Below are 26,425 nucleotides of genomic sequence, written 5' to 3'. Positions count from 1 at the left end.
ATCCCTAAAGCCTCCCGGACGGAACCATCCGCTCAACAGGAGGGGGTTGCGAGCGTCCGACTCTATTCCACGCGCAAAGAGCCCCTACCGCTCCCCTCCTCCGCATGTTTCCCCTAGCTCTCTTTTTGACTTCTTTGACTCCAACCTGAATTTAGGATAAATACAAAGCGGAGAAGAGGAAGAAAAGAAGTGGCGCGTTGCCTCTCCACCCCCCCGCTTTAACATCGCACAGTGGTGCCGACCCGAGTGGAAAACCTCGCGCCTGCGCAGTGCGCGGCGGCAGAAAGACCGGGAGGACGTTAGTGAGGGAGGAGGAGGCGGCGGCGGAGGAGGAGGAAGAAAGAGAGAGAAAGAAAATGGCGTCGACGGGTGAGGAGAGCCGGGCGAGGCCTAATCTTAACCGGGGGCGGCGGGAGAGACCTTGGGAGCGGGGAGGGAAGGAGAAAGGGGATCCCTCCGTGAGGGGGGGAAATTAGAAGGGGGCTCGGGGCGGGAGGCCGGGAAGCCGCGGCCTTTTGTGGAAAGTTCTCATTCTCTGGGGGGGGGGAGGGGAATGGTTGCCGGGCGGCCGTTAAGTGGGGGGAGGGGCGGCGGCGGCGGGAAGCGCGTGCGACTTCGTGATTGGCTGGGGGGGGGTCAGTAGGAAGAGGGAGGGGCGGTCCCCCCCGCGCGCCTTCTTCTTGGTAGCGGCAGGCCTCGTTTAACCTCGTGGGAGGGAGGGAGAAAAAGAAGGTGTGGGGGTGGGAGGAAGTGGCTGCTGGTGTTACCCCCGGTACAAGCCTCAATGCACGCTTCCTCTCCTCTTTTTCTCCTCAATTACAATTTTTTTAAAAAAACGAAATTATTTTGCAAATCGACGGGTTGCAAGAGGGCCCTCCCCCGCTAAATAATTAACTTGATTCAATTTATAAATTAACGAATGGAAAGAAGGGAGCCGCGTGAGGTAGGAAGGGCCTTGAGGGCAAACAGTTAATTTTATTTAGAAACTAATTACTTACAGCCTCAAGACCCTTCCTTCCTGTCCTCCCATTAAATTATAAATCGACAAATTCTCGTCTTTTATTTTACTCTGCTCTTCAACCGAGGGGGAGAGAGAAGAGGGGTGCTGCACACCCCCGAGTGGCATGATTCTCCTGGCCTCTTTCACAGTGATGACGTTGTTTACTGTAATAATTATAAATTAACAATGATGATAAAAATGTCTGGCGCACAGAGAGAATTGGAGAGAAAAGAATACAAGAGATGCGGTATTATCACTAAGCTGCTCTGATTATTATTAGGAATTCCTTTTCACTGCTGCACCCTGCTTTTCAGATAATGGGGAAGGAGGGCAAAGTATTTATTGCAAACGTTTCTGCCCCTTGCCTTTTCACCACTCTTTGTTCTCAGTTTCTTTTTCCTTTGTATGCTTCTGATGGAGGTGGACTGTATTCCACAAATAAAATAACTTTCATTAGTCTTAAGGTATCAGAAGATTTGCGATGGGTGTCACACAGCAGATCCAACACAGCTGCCCTACTAGACATTGCTGTGGGTGGACTGCATGTGTTTCGTTAATGCATAAGGATGCATGCATGCATGCATATACCCACCCACATGTGCATGAACGAGGCTGGGGAAGCAGGCCTCTTTTCTCCAAAGATAGCATTTTGGGTTTATTACAGACAGAATTAAGCACATTAAAATGCTGCCGACAGTTTTTATGTTTGGGCAATAATTCCATTGGATTTCCTTCTGAGGGAAGATGCATAAGATTTAGCCACATGGCCTGTGGATTCCAGGGGGAAAGTTGAACACATGCTTTTCGCCTCCATCTCCCAAAATGAAATCAATGGGACTCGTAAATCAAATGAGCTACCTATAAATTGTTTAAAGAATTGTATGTAATCCTGGTCAAAATGTGTATTTGTTATGCACACAAAACATAAATAATGCATTACAATGTATACATTTTTTTTTGTCAGGGTGGTGTCCTTAAAAGCAGCTTACAGTAAAATCAACTGAGGGTGCACTTTTCATTGCAGTCTGTACAGAAGTAGGCTTCCATTCTGTTAGAATGTTTTTTTTGTAACAAAACTGATCCAGGGAAGCAATGAAATGCTTATACAGGTCTGTCTCTGAAAACCACAGGGTCAAAAAAATGCCATGAGAGATTACCAACTGATTCTGGTGCAAAGACTGATCCAGGGAAGAAGAATTCCTTTCTTTTGATAGAACATTCAGCAACAGCCTGTAACTTAAACAAATTTATCTTGTGTGCTTTCAGCTTTAAAGTAAGCTGGTGGGGTTCAAGGAAAAATGAGTTTAGCAATCCCACTTGCCATTGAATACAATGTGTTTTGACTATATATTATTTTGGCTTTCGGCATGATCCCTGGATCATAAACCCAAAGTAAGTTGCAGGCTTACGGTATATGGAGAATTTGGCTTGGGGTAGTGAAATTTCTTTGGTGAAGTTCATTTTTCTTTTTCTTTTTTTTTGGTCTGTGTTGAATATTAAAATAAGGTGCAAATAACATTTTAACATTTAAGCTATGTTAAACCGCATAAAATACAAAAAAACCAACAGGAGAGATGGAAAAAGATACGTGTTTACTGTTAGTTTGTCTTACTAGGATTTTGTTATTCTCACATGTTTTGTCTATAAAGCAGATGGGGGATAAGTTATATCTGTGGGAGATGCTGTGTACTCTGATGAAAGTACAGAAATACATTTTTTGCTACAACAACAGTTACAGCACCAGAACAAGAAGAAAAAAAGAAAAGCAATCACTAGTTTCTCATCTTAGTACAGTGGTACCTCGGTTTAAGAACAGCCCTGTTTACAAACGATTCGGTTTACGAACTCCACAAAATTGGTCCCAGTTTGGGAACTTTACCTCGGTCTAAGAACGGAATCTGAACGGTGGAAGGGCACCCGCGGCGGGAGGCCTCATTAGGGAAAGTGTGGCTCGGTTTAAGAACGGACTTCAGGAACGAATTAAGTTCGTAAACCAAGGTACCACTGTACTCATTCCCCCACTACATACAATCCAGAAAACCTCATTGCTGTTCCCTGCTCTAGTAGAATTTTGTGGGTTTTTTTGTTTTAAAATAAACTCTAATGCCATTAATACTTTAAAACAAAACCTCACCTCCCATTCCTGCAGATGTAAAATATGCAAAACTTTAAAGGACTAGTTCAGACAAGGTGCTCTGTCTCTCTGGGTATGAGTGAGGGGAGGGGAGAGTATTGGAAGGAGACTTTGCAATACTCCTGGGCCTTCCAATTCTGCTGCTGTTTACATTCTTTGTTCGGCCTCATTTGTACCCAAAGTGTGTTGAACTGGAAATATGGCACCCTTGGCTATCCAAATATTGGCCTACCTTATTTAACAGATTTGATCAAGTCTGTTGCTATTTCATGATCATCTAATATAATAATTATACGTTAACAAGTGCTGATTACTTTAGGGATCCTTTGGGAGGAATGGTGGGATGTAAATTTTAAAAATACATAGAGTAGTGTAGTGAAAGAGTAGACTTTTTGCTTTTTAAGCCTTGAATAGTTTTGTGCATTTGTATGTGCATATTCCAGGTGGCTTAGTGTTGTCCCATTTAGGGTCTGGCCATTAAAGACAGTTATAATTGGGAAATCAGCCACTCAGTGGCAGAGCTTCATGCTCCGGCACTTGGGGGGGGGGGTGGCAGCCTTGATAGTACCCTGCTGGGATCACGCAGCGGGGGGGGGGGGCTACCCCCGCACTCCTCTTCCTCCACCAGTGCAGCCACTTAATCTTAAAAGTGGAACAACCTGGCAAGAGCTCGGACAATTAGTGTCTCATCCTAAGTATGTTTACTGCAAGGTCCTGAGTTCAGTGGGACTTTGCCCAATAATGATGCCCTATTACTCATACAACAGATCTATTGTTAGCACATTAAAAAATTACACACCATTCTTGACTAGGGTAGTTGGAAATTGTGCCTTCTGGCATGTGACTGCTGCATCAGTCATTTATGTAGTAATTGTAAAATTTGTGCCGTGATTGCAGCTGTGTAAATGCTTTTAGGAGATAGATCGCAGAATGGTAAAATTGTAATGGGTAAAGCACAGTGCATATTGTATTTTAAACTTACTGGTGTGTTTGGTGGTGCTTGATTTGGGGGTATGTCCAAACAGAATCCCCAGTCTTCACTAGTTCAATAGTGCAATGATTTATTTAGTAAAGATGACTTACTGTGAAAACAAGCTTTTTAAATAGTGCAGTTTGGTGGAATAGGTAGCTTACATATCCATAGTGCCACTGAAATTGGATGTGTATCAAAAGCTTTTTCAATTTTTAAATAAGAGTATCACATGAGAACCAGCTGTTTTAACACGTTGAAATGTTTTTTTTCATTCCTACTGGAAGCCATATTCTCTTAATTTGTGGCACAAACTGTGTACTCTTCTTGGTTCCTGAGGATAAGTGCTATGGGTTTATGAATGCCCTACGTGGCATTCTTAAGTAACATTTGCTGTTCTGTTCCCTTGTGTAATGATGAAGAGTAGGCTTCAGTTTTATCAGATTATGCTATTTTGCATAATTTTTACAAATCATAGTTGTGACCACTTTGAAATCTCAGTCTGCTGGGAGTATGATTGGAATAGTAAGCTCCTGCCTGAAGGTCAGTAACTGCCCACAGAGTTCCTCATTTTCATAAGTGACAGAGTTACATCATGGCTTTTAAAGTAGAACTCATTGTGCATAGCTGAATTGATGAACTCTTAAGTCAGTTATGGACAGGACAGAAGGTTGCAGCTTTTAGGTTTTCTTTATTTGAATTTCATTCAAGTGTGATCATGCAATTCTCCCTGCCCCCATTGGATTAGGCCTTCTTGGTCCCATTTTAACTAAGTACAAAATAAATTTTATAAGTTACGTCACTAAAACTCTTCTGCAAATATTAGCTTTTAAGATGGTGTGTCACAATGTTTAATTGTAATATTTGTGCAATTTGAATTACAAGACAGGGAATAAAGGTTTGGATAGAGGAAAAAACAGTTGTAGACTTGAATTGTGTTAATTGATATGCATTTAAATTAAAAGGTACAAAATGGATCTTCTCATAGACCTTTCCTTTGTTGTTGAGTGAAGAGTTTTGCAAATTCTCTTACTTTCCTATAGTAATACAACTTTAGACTTTGTGCACGTTAGAAAGGTCAAAAGTGTTCATTTACTATATCAGTAGGAACACATAGCAAGATATAGTATGCTTTGCCTTGCTTCCTTTTTCAACATTGTGTATAGTAAAATTTGCTGCTCGTGTTGGAGAAAGATCTTAGGACAAATTTCAGGAAAAGCTTGGTGAATTTGAATAATCTCAATGTTGACAACCTGGCTTGGTAGCAAAATAAATGAAAGTAGACTCTTTGCCGATTGGAGTGGAGAATATTAAGTGACGTTTGGCTGTAAATAAGCAAAGGCATTGTCTCTGGCTCCTCTCAAAAGGCTTTTACATTGAGTAGGACTAAGAAATTGTAACTTCCAAAATGGAATTTGAGGTCATAGATGATTTTGGGGTGGGGAAGGCTTAGGTTGAAAAAGCTGTAGAAGTGGTGCCAATTTTGGATTTTAATGCACAACAGATTTCAGACTTCCATTGGGAAGCCACACGGTAACAACAGCTACAGTACTTGTGTTTGTGTCTGCAATAGTGTTGTTTTTAATTGGTCCAGCTTCTCTTGGTGAAAGGGAATCACAAGCTGATGCATCTCAGGGGAGTTTTTAATACAACAAACATAAGGGGGTGGGTGTAACCTTAGATTCCGAGCTTATGTTTAGAGGTGTTGAGTGATTCCTCCCCCACCCATCTCCTCTTAAGCTTGATTTTATGTCTTCTTACCACCTGCAGATTATAGTACCTACAGCCAAGCAGCAGCCCAGCAGGGGTAAGTTAAGTTTCTTTGAAGATAAATATAGTCTATTCTTGAAATAAGACTTGGTTTAGAATTCCTATAATGTATTTTTTATTTCCTATAATGTATTTTAATGTATTTTATTTTATGTTTTAAGGACATTGCAGAGTTTTAATAACAAACTGTTTTAGTACTGCTGTTTTGAAGGTTATACATGAAAGCATTGCCTTCATTAGTCATTGTATTCTCCAACTTCAGCTTTCTTTCTTTCTTTCCCTCCCTTCAGCTACACTGCATATGCTGCTCAGCCAGCGCAAGGATATGCGCAGACCACCCAGGTAATAAAGAACCAAGAAGTCACTTCCCCTCTAAATGCAAATGAAACCACAACCTTTTTGCAAAAGAAAAAGTTGCTAAATGGCATTGCATCTACTCCCATATTTTCTGTTGGGGCTTTTAAAACTAGCTGCTAGAAAGTGCATTTCTATTGCTGCAAGTATTCATTCAGGGTATGCACTCCTTCAGTGAGTAGCCATAGCCTTGGGCGCAAGCAGTGGAAAGCTGGCTGTTCGCTGCTCTTGCTCCCTTGTTAATGCATTTTGCTCCTGCCTGCCTGTATACACAGCCCTTGGAAGACAAATGCAGCAAAGCCCTGTGGGAGGTGACAGCCTATAAGGGCAGCCCCCATCGTGTTGAGCCATGGAAACAAAACACGGGGCTGCTGTGTGATGGCTGCCAGACCCGACTTAATTGCAACATGCTAGTTGCCATGCAAGATTAAAGTATTAAGGGACTTAGCACAGACATGAAATTTTAAAAGGGGCTGCATCATATCCTGAAAAGGAGAGAATAATATAACCCTCCTTTTATGTAAAGGAACTGAGAAGCAGCAGTTGATGGCTTCAAGGCCTTTAATTTTGTTAACTTCTAGCTAGGTGCTAGAGGTATCTCAATTAACTTTTGTTGTCCTTTAGCTAGCTCTTCCTATGTCATGTTGCTTGGGTGGTGGTCAGTACACAGCATGGATGACAAAACAGTGAATTAGACTCATGGGGATGGCCAATAATACTAGCTGTTAACTGACAATTCTACTATACACCTGTCTCCATTTTCCCTGGCACCTTGTGGGTTTATGAATCTGCTTTGCCTGAGCAGGAAAATATTTGATACAGGACGTGCGGTTTCCCCTGTCTCATTTCTGTTGCATATGATTACAAACTTTTTCTGTCCAAATCAAATTCTTAAAATCTCTTGTGTAGAGCCCAAAGTTAAAATACACCCTTTCCCTCTTTGTAGCAGGCCTATGGGCAACAAAGCTATGGAACCTATGGGCAACCCACGGATGCCAGCTATACCCAGCCTCAGACAACTGCTACTTATGGGCAAACCGCATATGCAAGTTCTTATGGGCAGCCTCCAACTGGTAAGTGTGCCTGTGTCTTTTCCCACCCAGTCTCTCCTTATTTTTTCATTGTGCTTTGGAGACTTTAAATTAATGTGAGGGTGGGAACTTTTTGTAAAGCAAATTGGACTTTAATATTACGGATCACTTTGGGTACTGGTTCACATGGAAATTGAGGCATTGCTGAATAATGCTGCTAGCAAGATGCTAACATACCTGGGGAATGAGGCACTCTACCTTTTGTGACAGTACTAAGACTCTCTTAAACCTTTCTATTGCTCAAGGATGAGTAGTTCACAAAACTGCTTGCCTGTTCTGATAGTCTGCCCTCTACTTCTTGTCTTGTGCTTTCCACAGTAGAAGGGACCAGTACAGGTTTGAATATCCTGCTCAATTTTGCATGGGAAATGCTGTTCATTTCGTCTAAATTTATGGTGTTAACCCTTTAGGTGGTTTTATTCTAGCAGCAAAACTTGCAATATGGTTGCCACAGGCCCATTCAGTGTTTGCTGCTCATGTTACTTTGCAGCAGCATATCTGCTGTAGAAAGGATGCCATTCATAAGCTCTTTTTGACTACTGTGTTGTATGGATAAAGCTTATGTATTAAAATGACAGCTATGAACAAAGATGATTCAAGCTAACCAAACTCAGCTGTCTTCCCGGTGTCCTAAAGGGTGAACAGCATGATTAGACACATTCAGCTGTTGCAGCCACCATCTCTGCATGTTCCATGTTATTGGTTCCTCTTTCAGACATTTACCTCAGTGTTGTCATAAATGCTCTGTAAATTATTTTGCTTGTGCTAAACTGTGTTAAAACTGAAGTTCTGTTCATCCTGATGCTTTATTTTGATGTCTGAAAAATAGACCTACCTTTTGAAGGTTGTACAGCAACCACTTGATCTATGGTCTGAATTTAAAGTGCATGCAAAAACACTGCAAACAGCATCCTGGCTACAGTTTTAAGTAGCATGTTTTTTCCTTGTGCTTAAAACTAATAACTACTGCGTTGGCAGATAGAGGTTTTAAATAACAAAATGGTGAAACTGTTTTGGGTTGTACATTTAGCCAGTAAAAATAACTGTGTAGTTAACGATGCAGATGTTTTAGAATGTTTCCAATTTGGCATACATTTATGAGACCTATATGTTCCCCAAACAGTTCAGTACTTCTTGCAGTTCTACATTTGCACAAGTAAGAGGTAGGGATGGAGGAAAGGTGTTGCCTGGAGGCACTGCATTTGAGCATGCAAAGTAGATACCTGATATATAAAGTAGGCTCTCTAAATTCTCTCAGGCATAGCAGGAAGAGGATCTAATTCTTCCTTGCATGCCAAGATGACTGAATGCTTATGCAGGTATGTCAAATATACAGTTGGAAGAATTGCTTTACTTTTCTCAAATCAGCAATTTACTGGCCCATCTCTGTTTTTAATGATTAAGTTGGTAGCGTAACAATGGAGGAGTCAGTTGTTTAATCTAGTTCTGAGTTTACAGATAGATTTGAAGACTCTGGAAGGAAATGGAAACATTTGAAAAAAGCTTTGTTCAGAAACCCAAGAAGGGGGGAAAATTGGGGGGGGTTGGAACTGTTTTAATGCTGGGAATAGCTAGGTTTGTCTGTTAAATAGGCCACTGGTTACACAAAGATGAAGTGCATCAGTATTAGAACATACCACTCCTTTCCTCTGTGACTATTGTATAGGTCGTGAATATTCAGATGCACAAGGGGGATGGGATTCTAGCAGTCTTGGGGAAAACAAATATTGTAAGTAAGTAAACAAAGTTGAGAGGAGAGAACCCCAAACCAGCCACATGAATAATGAGTATGGTCAGTGAGCATGGATCACAGTCTAACTGGAGATAAAGCAGAATAATGTAGTGACTAAAATTCTGAGTAGCAGCACATTGCTACACTGCAACATGTTGTGGTTGGTCCAACTTTTTTTACACCTTAATTGCCCCACAGGAATTGTAGTGGCATTAGCTTTTTCATTACAAATGTTGGGTCTGCATGATGATTTTTTAGGTCCATATATTGGACAGGGTCCAAGGAGCTCCCTTCAGGCATCCCCAAGGGTTTGAGCAGTGCCCAGTGGGATTTCTGATTTCCCCCCTTGGGACAGCATTTCCTGTTTCATCTCTCAAACTGATTTTGAAAGTACATCCTCAGTTATTTCTAAGCATTAGAAGCAACTGTTAGAAAACATGAGCCCTAGGACTCCGTGATGAAGCTTGTGGTTTTGTTCACCAGATCCTGGATATCATTTCTAAGATGAAGTAGTACATGACCACTCCCCTCTCCCCAATGTCGATTTTTCCTCTAACTTTTTAATTCCATATTGTTAAATACATTGTTACAAAAGTTGGGCACCACTTCCAATCTCTTCCAAACTGTGGCAAGATTCAAGGTTCCAGCCACTCACTCAGGGTCTGTGTTTCTTTGAGAAGCAAGGCTTGGCAGAGGCTGTCATAGCTTTAAGAAATATGATTTATTCACATATTTACACCTGAATTTAGATGGAGGGAGTCCAGATCTTATAGAATGGTCATCTCAAGAGGGGCTTGTTCCCCACAGCAGTTCAGTGTCGATCCAAGGCATCTCTCTGAGCCTGCCAAGATGGTTCTGTCATTCTCCCTCCTTCTTCCCAGCATACCTTGTAAAGGCCTAAGTCTCCTGCCAAAGACACACTCTTACTTTCTCCTGACACACAAACACCCTTGGGAACTTCTGTCTGCCCAGGCCGAAGGGGCTATCTGTCATGTTATCCCTGAAACTATGTGAAGCTGCTTGGGCATCCTAAACTGAATGCAACAGCAATTGGCTTAGTTTTAATTAACCAAACTTAGCTTGCTTCATGAATTTGAGTTTGTTCAAATTCAAGCTCTTTACAGAATCTATAAAGATTATGGAGAGTCTGGCCGTCCCCCAAGCTTACAACAATATGCTTAGGATGCATCCACTTGTTCCTTCATGTCTAACTGTATTTCTAATAAAGTAAATGTTTAAATAAAGAAAATGCGCTACAATATTTAATGAATAACCAACAGTGCTACTGTTTCAAAAGCCAAATTATAGCATATGTTTGTGTTCTTAGAGTAAATAAAGTTGGGGTTAAGTGAGAACAATTATTGCATAATTCAGTTTCCCCAAAAAACATTTCCCAACAATTTAAGGCTTCAGTTTACTGAAAATGGACATCAGTGTTCCTACATTGTGGGTTAAAAGACTGCTCCATATATGTTTGAAAGATTTATCACATGACTAGTCATGAATTCAAATTTACTAAGAGATCTGCATATGGAGTAAATCTATTTTACCTTCTTTTCTTTATAACTTGCATTTGCAGTTAATTCTGAAAGCTGCAAAAAATTGTTATTGATTGCACAAAGCTTGCTACTCTGTTTACAATCCTTACCCATGTTTTGCCAGTTCATTTTTTGGTTCTTTTGTGTTCCACTTCACCTGGAGCTTTTGAAGAATGCTTCATAAGCATTTTGAGAAAGTACCTTTCAGTACAGTTCAGTGCCAGTTGCTTGAAATATGCTTCTAAAGGCTGGATGTTAGAATCATTACAATAGTCACTGTGGAGGGAGTGTCACCGTGATGGTTATCTAGTACTGCTGTCTTTTTAAAGCAGCCGAGAAGGAGAATAGAGCCTTGTAGCATTATATTATTTTGTCTGAGAACCTTGTGCATTATGACCACATATGGGCATGTGATTTTGCTGCTGTCAAACTCCTTCACTTTGATTTCAGGCCACAGCGATTGCAGCTGTGTGCATAAAGTGGCTGTATTTTTTTAATCCTGCCCCAGCTCCCTGCATGTCTTAAGATAGCTTATCAGAAATGGGAGCTATTTAAATCTTTCTCCTTGATTTGGTTGGTTGATAAGGCAAGTTTTGTTGTTTATCTGGAGGGTTCAAAAGAGTGGCCCTATCTGCAATTGGAAGTGATTCGGAAGTGATAGTAGCACATCATATTAGATAATGTGCAATATGGTTCTGCTTCAAGTATCACAGTAACATTTGAGAATTAGTTCTCAAAACTATTATCCACCTGTACAAATGTGGAAATTTTCAAGAGCTCTAAGTATACTCTCTGATTTACATTTGAAATGAGGTTGAAAAATCCAGTCAGTCTGCCATTCCCCCACTTAGCTGATAGCCATTATAACTATAAATTTAAATCTAACAAAGAGTAGCTGTCCATTCTGTAATTCTGGGAACCATCTTGTGTCATGGAATGGTTGAAATATGTGAAAGCTTCAATCTTCGTACACTGACAGTGGCTTGTGATGGGTTTCCTTTTGCGTTATTTCTCCCGTGAAGTGCAAGGGCTCTAGTTTTATTGGAATCATCCTAGTACTTTGACATTTCCTTTAGTCTTTTAACTATATTTTGGATTTAGAGATGGCTTCTGGATATTTGGTTTTTTTCCTGAAAGTAGCTTTCTTTAAGCTGATAATACAAAATTTATTACTTACCCCCTTCTCTGTCGGTATTTTTAATGAGGATGAGGCACTACCCTCCCACAAAGCATTTTTGTTTACAGGTTCCCTTGACTTCATAGAACATTTCACTAGGGTCCTTAGTATAAATGCTTAGACAGAGTAATCAAAAGTGATGAGAAGCACAAGTGTGTAAGCTTCTCAATAAGGTTTCTTTTTGTTGCAGGCTATACCGCCCCAACTGCTCCCCAGGCTTATAGCCAGCCTGTCCAAGGTTACGGCACTGCTGCTTATGATACAACCACCGCCACAGTTACCACCACCCAGGCTTCTTATGCTGCCCCATCTGCTTATGGCACCCAGCCTGCCTACCCCACCTATGGGCAGCAGCCAGCAACAACTGCACCTGCAAGGTAATATACAAATAAAATGTGATGCATTAACATATACATTCTTGTACTTTTGGGTAAGGGAAAGAACTCTATTTGAGAACACCATCCTCTGGTCTGGCTTCTGCCCTACAGCTTTGATAATTCTGTGGTTTGTAGGCACATTCCCCTCCTCTCCACGTAATGCTTGAATGAAACAGAACTCACATTCTTTCAGTGAAGCGCCATGTTGAATAATAGCTATGTGTTGTTCTTTCACTCTGGATAAAAAGACAAAACGTATTTGGGCACTATCGCCTTAAAACACATCTGGTGTACTTCGCTGTTGCTGCTTTGATTGGCAAGACGTTTAAATGGCACTCAGAGTAGGATTCTTTCCCCTCTGTTAATGAAGCAGCGTTGTGGCTTCTGTGGCAGTCAATGGATGGATTGCACTAAATGTTTGAATCAAACATCGATAATAATTTTATAAGTTTAGTGCATTTAAAATGGTGACCTGCCTTGTGTGATGAAGGGGGGGATATAAATAAAATTAAAATAGTTTTTATATTTGTTATCAAAACTCAAATCTTAGCCTAGGGTTTAAGGCAAATCCTGAAGGCAAAATGCCTGAATAATCTTCTGAGATGTAATTTCCCCCTGCAGTTAAGTGTTAACATGCGGTGCAGTACATAAGGTTGCCAGTGCCAGACATGAAAGGCAGGCAGGAGCTTCTGAAAGATTTATCCTCACGGATGGATTTAATTTTTAGAGCCCAGGATGGCACAAAGCCTGCAGAGACTACCCAGCCTCAGTCAAGTACATCAGGCTACAGCCAGCCCAGTCTAGGATATGGACAGAGTAACTACAGCTACCAGGTCCCTGGCAGTTACCCTATGCAGCCAGTTACTGCACCTCCATCCTATCCTCCCACCAGGTGAGTTTACTGGAATTCTCAGTATATATTATCTGTTATGTATATGCTATCTGACTGGATGATGTTTTGTGTGGTGATGGTGGGGGGACCTCAGGCTCAGGTGCTGATTGCAGCTCCTCAGATTGTACCCCTCACCTGCCCTGCATTGAGTGCATTTTGCATCGTTGAGCCGTGTAAAACCTTAAACAATGATTAATTGCATGGATGGAGGAATGTATGCATGTGTGGAAGCTTCTGACTTGTGTGCCTATGGTGCAGAGTTGAGTCACATACGTTCTGCCCACCTTTGCCTCTGGCCCCACCCACCACTGGTAGGCAGTCCCCACAAAGGTTGTCTGTGAGGGAATGTGGTCCTCGGGGGGGGGGGGATTCTCCTCCCCTACTTTAGAGGATGGTTAGAAACGTCAACTCCTTTTTACGACTTACATCACCTTGGAATGCAGAGGAGCAACAGTTACAATTCTTAATATCTATTGGCATACCATAGATAATGATTTACCTTGGTGACCTGCTCCTCAGAGTGACATTGAAAGCGTTAGGCAGACCGTCCAGTCATAGCAGCACTACAGTGATCAGTGCAACTTGGTCTGCTTCTCTTTGTTGCCTTTTCCCCGCCAGCCGTCTGGTTAGTTGTACTGCCATTTACCATGGCAAAAGACTTAAGCAGTCTCCAGCAGATAGGGGCATCAGAGAAAAACAATAGTGGGGCTGTATCTGTGGCCACAGCAAAAACACAATAGACTACAGTGGTACCTCAGGTTACATTCGCTTCAGGTTACAGACTCCGCTAACCCAGAAATAGTGCTTCAGGTTAAGAACTTTGCTTCAGGATGAGAACAGAAATCGTGCTCCGGCGGCGCTGTAGCGGCAGGAGGCCCCATTAGCTAAAATGGTGCTTCAGGTTAAGAACAGTTTCAGGTTAAGTACAGACCTCCGGAACGAATTAAGTACTTAACCCGAGGTACCACTGTAATAGTGTTTTGATCAGGAGTAGGCAACCTAAGTCCTGGGGGCCGGATGCGGCCCAATCGCCTTCTCAATTCCCCCTCACGGACGGTCTGGGAATCAGCATGTTTTTACATGAGTAGAATGTGTGCTTTTATTTAAAATGAATCTCTGGGTTATTTGTGGGGCATAGGAATTCGTTCATCCCCCGCCCCCAATATAGTCCGGCCCACCGCATGGTCTGAGGGACGGTGGACTGGCCCATGGCTGGAAAAGGTTGCTGACCCCTGGTTGATTCCCCCACATTGTTGCAACCTGGTGCCAAAGTACTAATAGTATGCATCATTTTAGTCTGCAAATGTGCAGGTATTAGGTTTTTTTGGGGGGGTGTTGGTCACAGCTTTGTCAATTTTATTGCGGCCAGTGGCGTGCACTGGTCTGGTTTTCTGTAGTTATAGATCAGCCTGGGCAAGGGCAAATTATGCATGTTTGCTTAGGCTTTTGCACATGTATGGGTGGAAATAGACTGTTTTACTAAGTGTCATTTTCCTGTCCTTTGACATATCTTTTCAGCTATTCTTCTTCGCAGCCCAGTAGTTATGATCAGAGCACTTACTCTCAGCAGAGTAGCTATGGTCAGCAGGGCAGCTATGGACAACAGAGCACCTACGGACAACAAAGTAGCTACGGGCAGCAGCCCCCCACCAGCTACCCACCTCCGACTGGATCCTATAGCCAGACCCCCAGCCAGTACAGTCAGCAGAGCAGCAGCTACGGACAACCAAGTGAGTGTTAATAGGGGGGGGGGGTGTTCAGATAAATCTTATCAACCCCAAGGTGGCAATCGGGACTTTTGAATCAAGGAGTTCTGATTTAAGGGTGGCGTTGGGAAGCTTTCAGATGTTTTTTAAAAAATATTCAACAACCTCAAAACCTGTGCTGTGTTTCTGCTTTTCAGCTAGCCTGCCTTTCATATTTGTCCTTTATTTTTTTAAAAAATACACTGTTGGGGAGCCATTGGCCCTCCAGGTGTTGTTGTCCCATCACCCCCCATCTTTGCTGGGGGTGATGAGAGTTGGTGACCCAAGAACATCTGCAGGGGCACAGTTTCCCCAGATTCCTTTTTCTTCTGTTTTAATATTTTCCAATGCTTACATTTTATGTCACAGTGAAACAATATAAAGCAACATATTGCAGTACAGTGTTGGTCACACAGTTTTCTGTCATACTTCTTTTCACTAGTTTGGTCAATGTTTTGTTGTCAATTTAGATTCATTCTTGCTAAAAACAGATCAAGCCTTTTTGGGGCACCTTACAAATAATATATAACATATGGTTGGATTTCTGCCAGAATATATGTGAAAAATCTGCCCCCATGAAGCAGGTAGAAAAGATGCCTCTGTGTGCTTTGCTGGTTGGACCTGTTGGGATGGAAAGAGTAAAGTAAAGTGTAAAAGCCAGCTTTTGGGGGGGGGGGGGTCAAGTATTTTCCAGCTGATATTTTGCTGTCCTGTGACTATCTTAATGAATGCTTCAATTCACCATTGAGGGTCACTGCATGTTAACGTTCTACAGGAAGGAAATGAATGCTGTTTGCCACTTTGCTAAAATTGCCATGTTGACTATTCCTTAGGTTCATTCCGTCAAGACCACCCCAGCAGCATGGGGGTGTATGGCCAGGACTCGGGAGGCTTTTCGGGCCCAGGAGAAAGCCGAAGCTTAAGCGGCCCTGATAGCCGGGGCAGGGGAAGAGGGGGATTTGACCGTGCAGGCGTGAGCAGAGGTGGGCGGGGAGGAGGAGGCCGCGGCGGAATGGGGTAAGAGCAAACCTTTTCTTCCTCTCACCTAATTCGGTTTTACCCCATAGGGTGTGCAATGGAAAGAAGGGCTGAAAGATGTCAATGCAAACCACTTTTCCATGGAGATAATCTAATTAACAGCGAGTAATATATACGACTAATTAATTCATGGAAACATTTTCTTAATGGGGACTAGGGGCAGGATACATTTTACCTGCAGTTAATTGAGGGTTGGAGGCAAGAGAGTGCTGGGTGTTCAAATTGTGAAACTTTCAGCTCCCTTCCACAATGAACAGAGATGAAACTCTCTGCGGGTTTAAGAACTGTTGGGTTGAACACACACACCCCTTCTGAGAGGTCCGCATGTCATTCATTCCTCCTTGCTGGTGTTTGATATCACAGGTATGTACCATGGTGTCTGCTGCTCTTGTAAAGCATTTTCTTGCCCTAGCTGTGTGTTCTCTTGGCAGTAGCTCTCTGAGCTCATGTCAAAGCTGAATAGGCTGTGTCAAGATGCTCTTTGAAGCCCAGAGCTCTCTAGCGTAGCTGTCGCGTGTGTTCAGGTTGGTTTGGAATTTGAGGAGAGACCCTACATGGTGCAATAATAATAATCATAATAATTAAAAATCGCTTACAATTCTGGACGCAGCTCCATGCTGGAGCTTTCAGGTGTCCCGAACCAGTTCAGCCATTTTAACTGATGGTGGAATCTGGTTTGGGAAGCCTGCTTAGTCAGTACTTGTTTTCCATTACTGGTTTATCTAAGGTGGAAGAGATGGTGATCAACTGAGAGGCTCAATAATGAAGGGTGTCCTTGTGTGTGTTCTACCCATGTGTATATAGAGCTATGCAGAGTGCTACCCCCAAAACCAAAATGGTCACAAATTTGGACTAGGAGGATGGGAGGGCAGAAAAAGATGTCATGGGGTCCAGTTGACAGATCAGTTGCCTTCCAGTCCCACTGCACGTAACAGTCTTGACTGGCAAAAGAGACACTCTGCATAGCTTTACTAAAATGAATCCAGATGGTTTGAAATCTTTATTGAAGTCCAACTGCTTTTATTGCTTCAAAAGCTGTTCAGTTAATGACCAAGCCATTTTAACATTGAAGAGTAACCCTTTCAAATTGGCTTGAATGGAAAAGGGCTCCTTAGTTCTATTATAAAGATTTCATCTGTTAGGTGTTCCTAGATGTGTTTTAAAGTAGACACAGACACTTGAAATTGCTATCACCACATCTTTTTTCTTTTCTAAAGACCTCCCTAAGAAGTAGGGCAATTTCGCACCCATAATCAAAAGCTCATGTGTAGTGGCCTTAGCTTTGGGGGAGTGGGAGGGAATGTAACTGCTATAGGCCTTAGGCAGACCCCATTCCCAGGGTGGCCCTATGAAACACTTACTTGGCCACCAAGGGCCAGGGTAGAGGAACTATGTCCCCTTCCTCCATGGTGTGGTGATGCATTTCAGTGTCTGTCCTGCAGGTAAGGAGCCCAATGTTCTTAACATGCCCTCTTTCATTGCCTCAATATTTTTTTATATTTTCACTGGCTGTTAAACATGGAAACTTTTTAACATGCTTTGTCGCATTTATATGCTACAGGTTACAAAGTGAGAGCCTTGTATACACTTCAATACTTAAAAAGTACCCGTACTCAGTACTCAGCCGGCAGCATAATGAAAAGTGGGACTAGACACGGTGTCCATATGGAGAGGAAAAAATATACATAGAATATTTTTAACCAAATGTGTTCATTGTATAAATGGAAACCTTCTGTAACTTTGGTAACTGCATATAGTACTTCATGTTTGGTATTGAAACGAGAGGGGAGGTGTAATAACTTTAGAATTGTGTAAAATTAAAGTGTAAAAACATGTGTTAAAAAGGGAAACATTACATATATGGTATATATACTTTGGGAAAAGAGACAAAGCTGCATGCAACAGCTTGGAATTGTGTATATTAAATCTTTTATGGGTTAAAGGTGCAATACTTGCTAACAGTTAGCGGTCCTTCTCCCTCCTTTCTTACTTCCATCCAAATGATTCTTCCACATGCACCCAAAAAGCCATTTTTAGTGGCACTTTATTAATTGGGCACATTTTTGCCCATAAATTATGTTTTGTGGCTTCTCTCTTATCTGGCTCTCCCCCCCCCCCCATGCTAAAAGCTAAAGCACTGATTTGTTGTGTTGTGTTGGATTGTATCCACAAAGCTGCACCCTTAGGCCTTTGTACCCTGGTATATTCTGTAAGTTCTCCTTCCACAGAGACTGTTAAATCCAGTAGTGACCTGAATGTATGGCTTTAGTGACTTGTCATCTGAACTGTGTTCTAGGGATTGCTGTATCTTCTTTTTCTCCTTTCCCCCCTCAACTGTTAATGTTAAAGGTCCTCCGCCCAGGAGCTTGGCTTGCTGGCCTCACTCGCAGGAGGCTGAGGGTGCAGTTTTATGTATGCAAAATTAGGAGGGAGTTGACCAGTGGACATGAAATCTTTGTGTTTTGATAAGCCAATAAATAAATGGAAAAGTTCCATTTTTCCTTCTCGGGGGCCCAAGTATTGCATTGTTAATACCATTAGCCGTGAAAAAGGGTCCAACTGCCACCGTGGGGCATCCAAACTCAGGCAAGCAAAGGTTGCGTGTGTGTAAAGGAGATTTGAACAAGCTGCCCTGAAGAAAGGCCTAGTGACGAGATGAGAGAGAGAGAAAGAAAGACAGACAGACAGATGCATTGTTTGGATATGTTTAGCCAGTGCCCTTCTTCCCAGTGAGCCCCAGAGGCTCCGAGCGGTACTGGCTTTTTAAAGGGAAAGGCCTTCATTTCTTCGTTTATCCCCCCAGCAGCGCTGGAGAGCGAGGTGGCTTCAATAAGCCTGGTGGTAAGTTTTTGAGCATTACAATGGGATAGTGTTTTAAAAAAAATGCAACCAGAAAATAAAAAAGCCCATAATATTTGTTAGTTTCTTAAGTCGTTAAAATTCCATATGCAACAAGACTTTTAATGGGTACTGCCGGCAATGCCTAGGGGTCTATAAGGTTTTAACCTACGGTTACAGAACGAAGGGTAAACAAAGGGTGATGATGAGAGGAACTACTCCTTTAATTTGGGGAAGGAAATCATTTTAAGCGGCTTTGGTTTTTTAAAAAATAAAGTAACTGGTGGTAAACAAGCACTGATTGGCCCAAGAAAGCCCCCTTTAACCAAGTGTAATACCAGGTGATGGTTTAGAAAGCTGCTAAAATAGCAAGCTGATCTCGGCAGCAAATGCATAAAGGGTGTGCATTGCAAGTTTTTTTGCAGTGCGGTCAATTTGAGTTTTAACACATGCCATCAAATGGCGGTTGTAAATAGGTAGTTGTGTGTGTGTCAGTAGCGTAGCTTTGCAAGGCGTGCACTAACAATCTCTTCTATGATTTCTCTTTCCTGGACGGCAGGACACCTGGATGAAGGGCCAGATCTCGATTTAGGTAATTTCAGATAATTCTTTAAATCTGTGGAACGGCTCCCATGTCATTAGTCACCCTCAGCAGAATGCAGTCTTCTCTCGCTTAAAGTAAAATGCTGCTTGTTCATCTTAATGTTGGAGATTGACAGAGTCAGACACTTCTCGGATCAGCCCCTTGCTAGTTTTGCCTTCATTGTGGACAGTAGTTATTAAGGGTGCGTCCTTTTGCTGAGGGCCACCCTACACAGTCCTGGAGCTAGTCATGCCTTTTCTGTGTTTTATTGAGCCTGCATTTTTAAACTGGCTGAAGCTCAATTAAATGGCATTCTTTGAGACTGGAAGTCCAGAAGTATTGGCCGGTCTTGGTAGCCAGCTGTTATTTGTGGTCACCTCTGATGCCTCTCCTTACTTGGATCCTCTGACCTCCGACCCTTGGGGAAAATGGGTAGTAACCCTCTTGGAGGAAGGGATGAGGCAATGTTTGCTTCCAGTAGCTGTTGGGGTGGCCTGTACTCGGTGACACATTTTTTCCCCTCTCTCCCCCCAGGCCCACCCATAGACCTAGATGATGATGCTGACAACAGTTCAGTGTATGTCCAGGGGTTGACTGACAATGTGACCCTAGAGGATCTGACAGACTTCTTCAAACAGTGTGGCGTTGTCAAGGTAAGTAACACGATTTGTGAGGTGCAGCCTGTCCTGCTACTTGATGGAGTTGTGGGGAAGGCGATACAAATCCCCCTTTCGATTTGGCTTTTAAGTTTTCCCATGTGTCTTTCATTGTCCCAAGAATACCTTCTATTCTCCTCCCCCTGAAAGGAGAGGAGAGATTCCAGACCATCCCTGGAAGACACTGGACATACAAACCACTGATAGTAACCACTGGCCTTGACGCCAGAATTCTGGGTGGGGAGGTTAAAGGGGGGAAATTGTTGGTTTGATCTGAATGATTTTTGGACTAGGGAGGCAGGGTTTGAGATTTTGTTTATTTGCTAATTAGTGGGTCAAAGTATTGCTTTGTTTATTATTTCAGTATTGTTAATATTGTTCACTATTATTTATACGGGTGGTGTGTTCTTTTTTGGGGGGTTTTCCATAAATGTTAGGTTATATGAAATATTGATGTATTATTTCCCCTTATGGTGTTTTTTATTGCATATTTTTCTTTACTGTAAGTTACTTGAATACCTTTGGATGACAAGTGACTAATAAGATTAATATAAATAAATGTGTGGCATGACCACCTAAGCCCAGTAAAGCACAGTGTGGGATTTTTTTTTTAGTGAAATTCGATGTTGATTAGTCACATAATGTTTGCCTTTCTAGCATATTATTTGAAGCATCTTACTTTGGGGTGGGGGTGGTCTAGCCTTGGAATTTACTCCTGTCCAGAGCATGATTGTCTTCTCTCATCGCCCCTTAGATGAACAAAAGAACTGGACAACCCATGATAACAATCTACCTTGACAAGGACACAGGGAAGCCAAAAGGAGATGCTACTGTGTGCTATGATGACCCGCCGACTGCCAAAGCAGCTGTAGAATGGCTTGATGGTGAGTGAATTAGAATATTACAGTTACTGCTGCAGCTGCTGCAATTTATTACCCGTCCTTCACCTTAAGGTCCCAGGGTGGGTTACAACTATTAAAGCACAATATTAATATTAAAACACAATATTGATCAGTATTAAAAGCTTAAAATTACAGAAAGGTGGGTCCTAAAAATACACATCTCAAGTGTCAAAAGCCAGGGTAAAGAGTTGCATCTTGAGCATTGGCCATATAATGAAGGAGAGGCACCTCTGTGGGAAAGGAGTTACACAACTTAGGGGCTACTACTGAGTAGGGAAGAAGGTGCTCTTTCAGATATTTGGGGCCTTGGTTCTTTGGGGCTTTAAACACTAACACAGAGCTTTCCAAACTTTTTATGTTGGTGACACACTTTTTAGGCATGCATCATTTCGTGATACAATAATTCAGTTTTACTAGCAAACCAGAGGTTAAACTAACCCCTTTCCAGCCCCGAGAGAAGTGTAGGGAGCATTTGCGCAACACACCTACACTTCAGCCAACACAAATGTGTCTCGACACACAGTTTGGAAAGCTCTGCACTGATATATTAGATGCTCAGTAGCTCAAAAGGTTAGAAAATGTCAACCTAATGTATATGTAGTTAAAACAAATGCAGTGTGCCTTATTACATCAAGTTTGATTGCAAGTGGTGTATACTGGGGTGTGTGTCTTGATTTCCACAGGAGTGCAGCATGGCTGGGGCAGTGGGACAAGTGTGTGAACAATACCTACTGAAATTTCAGAAGCTGGAGGAGCGGTTGAGTGTTGCATACTCCTCTCTTTACTTTAGCCTCAGTTATGGAAGCGGCAAAGTTTGTAACTTCCTTCCAAAGGCCTTGGCAGTGTGACTTAGATCTACTTGCCCAGTTGTAGGTGGCTCATTCTCTGCAGCAGTGAAGCTGTTGTTCACAGAGAGACTTCTGCTTTGTGTATTTCAGGCAAAGACTTCCAGGGCAGCAAGCTCAAAGTCTCTCTCACCCGGAAGAAGCTGCCACTGAACAGCATGCGTGGAGGGATGCCCCCACGTGAGCCACGTGGCATGCCTCCCCCACTCCGTGGAGGTAATCTTTGGCTAATGCTGGCCAGCGCTGTTAGCCCCCAAGGGCTCTGTGGTGTGCTCATGAACTCACCAAGTGTCTTCTTTCAGGCCCAGGTCCTGGGGGCCCAGGCGGTCCTGGTGGTCCCATGGGCCGCATGGGAGGCCGAGGTGGCGACAGGGGTGGCGGTTTTGCCCCAAGAGGACCACGAGGATCGAGAGGAAACCCTTCTGGTGGAGGAAATGTCCAGCATAGAGCAGGAGACTGGCAGTGCCCCAACCCGTAAGTCGCTGTGTTTCATTCTCTGCCCTCACCAAGTTTCTGTGCATATGAGAGTCAAAATAGATCTTGGCTGGGCTGCCCTGGTGTACTCCTGCTTGGTAGTTACCCCGGGATGCAGTTAGGTAATCCATTTAGAGTAATATTTTGGGTGTGGACATAGTTCCCAGGCCCTTTTGTTGGGTACCAGCCACCACCTCAGTAATTCACTTACCAGCTCACCTAGAATATTGGTAGGTTCCTTGTAAGCACTTGTTCCTGCTCGGCCTGATCAGTTGTGTGGCCCAAAAGGCTAGGCAGCCTGTTTCCGCTGACTTGCCTTTCCTTAGTTATTCATGGGAAAGCATCCTCAAAAGATGGTCCAGATGAATTTGCCTCTGGGTAGAGGCTTGCCTTGTGCTCCCCACCCAGCTGTGAATGAAATTGTGGTCAGCTGGCTCTCCCCCTCCCCAGTTCCCCAGCCTTGGTTGTTTTTTCATGTTCAGCCAAGAAATGCACTTGGCATCTCTCACTAAACACTGGTCCTTTTCCAGGGGGTGTGGAAACCAGAATTTTGCCTGGAGAACAGAATGCAACCAGTGCAAGGCTCCTAAACCGGAAGGCTTCCTCCCTCCACCTTTCCCACCTCCAGGTATGTTCCTCTTGTCCGCGAGCTGGGGTGGGAGTCGGAATATGTGACACTGACCTCTGCTTATGTGATGTTCACAAGGTCCTGGATTCTTGCTTGGAAAACCGCTGCCACTTAGAGGGCTCATATACGGGACAAATAGTGGTAAGGGAACTGTACAGGTGGTATATTTTTCCTTCGTTTGTGTATACACTTCCAGCAGAGTGAAATGGGGAGGTGACGCTGCGCCATTCACAGTCGCCATAAAATGGCCACTGTTGGTTCTTGGAAGCACTGACTGTGGACACATTGACCTTGCCAAGGTTTATGCTGGGGTGGCGCCACATTTGGTAGAGGAGCTGCTTTGATCAGACCCGGCTCCAGCTTTTCGTGGGACCTTGGGCAGGGATCACTCGGCACAATCTCTGGGAGTGGGGTGGCTGATGGGGAGCGGTGTGCCCAAAATGAAAAAAAAAAAAAAGCCCAAGGGTCTCCAGGGGTTGCACCCATGGCTCATGGGGGGCTGGTCAGACCAAAAGCCAGGCACATGGTTTCTGGCTTGGCCATGCAAAGGGGAGTGTGGTGCAGTGTTGGTACCCCGTTGCAGCCAAGTTATCGAGCTACTTGCTGGCGGGGACAAGTTAATTTTTTATCCTGGTAATATTCCTCCCCTATCCTGCAGCAGTCGTAGTCTGCCTGGGAGAGCACATGGTGTTCAGTGCTCACAGCCATGTATGTGCAAGCTGCATGTGGAGATCGGGGGGAGGGAATGTTAAGGGTTGTTTAAATCAGGCACACTCTCCCCTTCCCCTGACTCCCATCACCAATCTCTTTTGCATGGCTTCAGTTTCACTCACCTTCCCAAGCTGAACAAAATGGGTAATGAGGCTGGCAGGTGCTGGACATGGGGCGTACAATGGCTTGTCTGTTGAAATCACTTGTATGCGTCTCTTTTTGCCCCTGCTCAAAGTGGTCCATATATATATAAATATGAGAGAGAACATTCTGAAACACTACGCTGAAACAACAAGCAGGAAAGCATCACTTTCTGTTAAATTAAATCACAAAATTCTGGAGGGCCTCTCGGCTATGGGGAGCCATCCATCACAATTTGAACCCCTATCACTTTATGGAGTAGCCATGAAGAGAAGCTGTTGATTTGATTCACCAGTTGGCTTAATGGGGACGAGTTTCAAGCTTGCAGGATGAGGACGTTGGGGAGGGGACTTTGCCCAATGCCATGCAACTCCAAATTGCAGGCCCTGGCCAGTTTGGTGTGATGCCATGTTGCAAGATGCTTTGAGTCAGTAATTGAGCAGGGGCAAATGGTGTCGTCTTGATTGGTGCCCCTCTATGGGTGTGTTTGAGTTGCAACTTTAATTCCCCTGTAGGCACTGTTGTCCTTATGTGCTAATCTTGAAAACAAACGGCACCTGCCTACCCTTAGAAGTGGCTGTTTGAAACATCATTTAGAGCCAAGGTTGTAGCCCTCCAAACTGCAATTCCCATCAATTCTGACTAGGTCCCACTGGCTGAGGCTGATGAGAATTGGAGTCCTGCAACATCTGGGGGGGGGGGCACACCATACCCACCCCTGATCTATAGAATCTGGTACAAAGTGGCCTAGCTGCTCTCTGCTCTGTTTACTCTGTCTCAATGGAGGTGCTTATGGATGTTTTCCTACACTCTCACGCTGAGTTACGCAAACTGATTCTCCTTTTCTTGTCATCGCAGCCTACCTTCTCACGTGCTTCCACCAGGCTTCAAGCCTGACTTGGAAGCTGATTACCGGTGGGAGGAGGGCTGCATGCTGAGCTCTGTGTTGGAACCTTAAAAGTGTTTTGACCCCAAAGCTGTTTTTTCTCTGCTAACTTTTACACAGTCCATGAGCAGTAACATCAGTTTAAGAATCGCCAGCCTGTTTTAAAGCCCAACATTAAGTTGCATTAGGAGAAGCAGCTCAGTCTTCCTCTATGGTTGGTGTGTGAATCTAGGTCTGTGTTTCCCAAACTTGGGTCTTCAGCTGTTTTTTCAGACTACAGTTCCCATCAGCTATGACCACTGGTCTTGCTAGCTAGGGATCATGGTAGTTGTAGTCCAAAGACAGCTGGAGACCCAGTTTTGGGAAACACCGATCTGGGTCTTTTCTTGTATTGACCCTCTTCCTGCAGTTGTTTCCAGTAGGATTGATCAGCCGTTAGGGCAGATTATGGGGAACCACATTAAAATGAGGATATCCTTCCTTGCGGGGACTTGCAGAAAGGGTGAGAACGATATGGGAAGTGGGCATTTGCTGTATGGTATTTTGCTTGCAGCTTTTCTTGTGGCTGCTGCTGCTGCTCTGTCACATGTTGTAAGAACAGGTGCCATATTTTTAAGCAGTAGGGACTCCCTAAGGTGGTAGCACACACATTCACACCTATGCAACACAGACATGTGCCATCATTTTTGTGGGCCTCGGCATGTCTGGGTCCTGCTGCCTGCGCTTCCGAGGCAAGCCTTCAGCTGCCTGTCTGGTGTTGCCACCTTCCCAGCAACCCTTTGCTCGATTGAGTGGTGCTGTCTTTCTGCACTAGGTGGTGATCGTGGCAGGGGCGGCCCCGGTGGCATGAGAGGAGGTCGAGGGGGCCTGATGGATCGCGGCGGCCCTGGAGGGATGTTCCGAGGGGGCCGAGGTGGAGACAGAGGCGGATTCCGAGGAGGCCGGGGCATGGATCGAGGGGGCTTCGGAGGAGGCCGGCGAGGAGGACCGGGGGGCCCACCTGGACCTCTTATGGAGCAAATGGGAGGCAGAGGCGGCAGGCGTGGAGGACCAGGAAAGATGGACAAGTAAGGCTTGGGGAGGGGGAAGTGAGTGGCGTTGACAAAGGGGAGGGAAGAGGTCTGGGCTGCAAAAACTGGAGGAGGCGGCGGCTGTTAGTAGCAGCCACTGGCTCTTATTTGAAACCTTCTCTCCCTGGGATCCAATAGCCTTTGGGTATGTGGTTGTGAGTCTGACCCCCACCCCCTTTCCTCTCTTTCCTTTGCCAGGGGAGAACATCGTCAAGACCGCAGAGACCGGCCTTACTAGTGGCGAGCCACCCCCTCTCCCTTGCAGGACTGCATTTACTACCAGATTTATTTTTTAAACCAGAAAATGTTTTAAATTTATAATTCCATATTTATAATGTTGACCACAACATTATGATGATTCCTCGTCTGTACTTAGTATTTTTCACCATTTGTGGAGAAACATTAAAACAAAGTTAAATGGTAGTGTGCTGAGTTATTCTTTTTCTCTCTCTCTTACTTTTTCCTTTTAAAAAATGGTTGTTTAAACTAAAACCCATAAGAAAACCATTGTTGTGAGCATGCTCAGTAAATCTGTGTGGAAGACCCAGGAGGAAGGAAACTTAAAATCTGTAACAATGTTAATGGTTGTGATGTTTTTTAAATAAACTTCCAAATGTTTATAAATGCAACACCTCTTAGCATGTCTTCGCAACAGCAGTGACTCCAGTAGGAGGGCAAGCATCCTTCAGGTTTCCCTGGTGTGTGGAGGCCATTGGGTTCACCAAGGAGCTCTGTGTCACACTGTGGTTTGCAAAGTCCCAGGGCCACTGCCAGTGGAGAAGGACTGGAGCAGGCCTGTGAAGTGCACTTGCTAAGATGCAGCCTGCACCTGCATGGTGAACAGTTGGGGAAGCCTCAGGCCCCTTCATTCAC

The 26,425-nt window shown here is 43.8% G+C and overlaps 1 protein-coding gene across 8 annotated transcripts; it reads left to right on the top strand.

The window, feature by feature from the left end:
* EWSR1 (EWS RNA binding protein 1) lies at positions 1-26,181 on the top strand. Of its 8 annotated transcripts, none has more exons than XM_083417706.1 (19): positions 233-369; positions 5,875-5,911; positions 6,165-6,216; positions 7,175-7,301; positions 7,638-7,655; positions 11,957-12,143; positions 12,871-13,035; positions 14,554-14,765; positions 15,614-15,797; positions 18,625-18,659; positions 19,216-19,248; positions 19,774-19,892; positions 20,650-20,779; positions 21,736-21,858; positions 21,945-22,116; positions 22,647-22,744; positions 22,823-22,885; positions 25,297-25,549; positions 25,751-26,181. In XM_083417706.1, the coding sequence occupies exons 1-19, from the start codon at positions 357-359 to the stop codon at positions 25,788-25,790; spliced, it is 2,061 nt and encodes a 686-aa protein (XP_083273832.1). In that variant the 5' UTR covers positions 233-356; the 3' UTR covers positions 25,791-26,181. The 8 variants fall into 8 exon arrangements, with proteins under 8 accessions (XP_083273833.1, XP_083273832.1, XP_083273831.1 ...); XM_083417705.1 differs by having other exon boundaries at positions 18,622-18,659; XM_083417707.1 differs by lacking the exon at positions 7,638-7,655 and having other exon boundaries at positions 1-369; positions 18,622-18,659.
* Positions 26,182-26,425: the final 244 nt, after the last annotated feature.

The sequence above is a fragment of the Podarcis tiliguerta genome (genome assembly GCF_965153285.1).
Source record: "Podarcis tiliguerta genome assembly, chromosome: 16".
Lineage (NCBI taxonomy): Eukaryota > Metazoa > Chordata > Lepidosauria > Squamata > Lacertidae > Podarcis > Podarcis tiliguerta.
The sequence above is the reverse complement of the archived record's forward strand: the minus strand, read 5'-3'. Positions and strand labels throughout refer to the sequence as shown.

Excerpts from the sequence above, each read along its gene's own strand:
- EWSR1 (XM_083417705.1), top strand. Across the intron at positions 19,893-20,649 it reads AACAGTGTGGCGTTGTCAAG|ATGAACAAAAGAACTGGACA; the intron begins GTAAGTAACACG and ends ATCGCCCCTTAG. Across the intron at positions 22,886-25,296 it reads CATATACGGGACAAATAGTG|GTGGTGATCGTGGCAGGGGC; the intron begins GTAAGGGAACTG and ends TTTCTGCACTAG.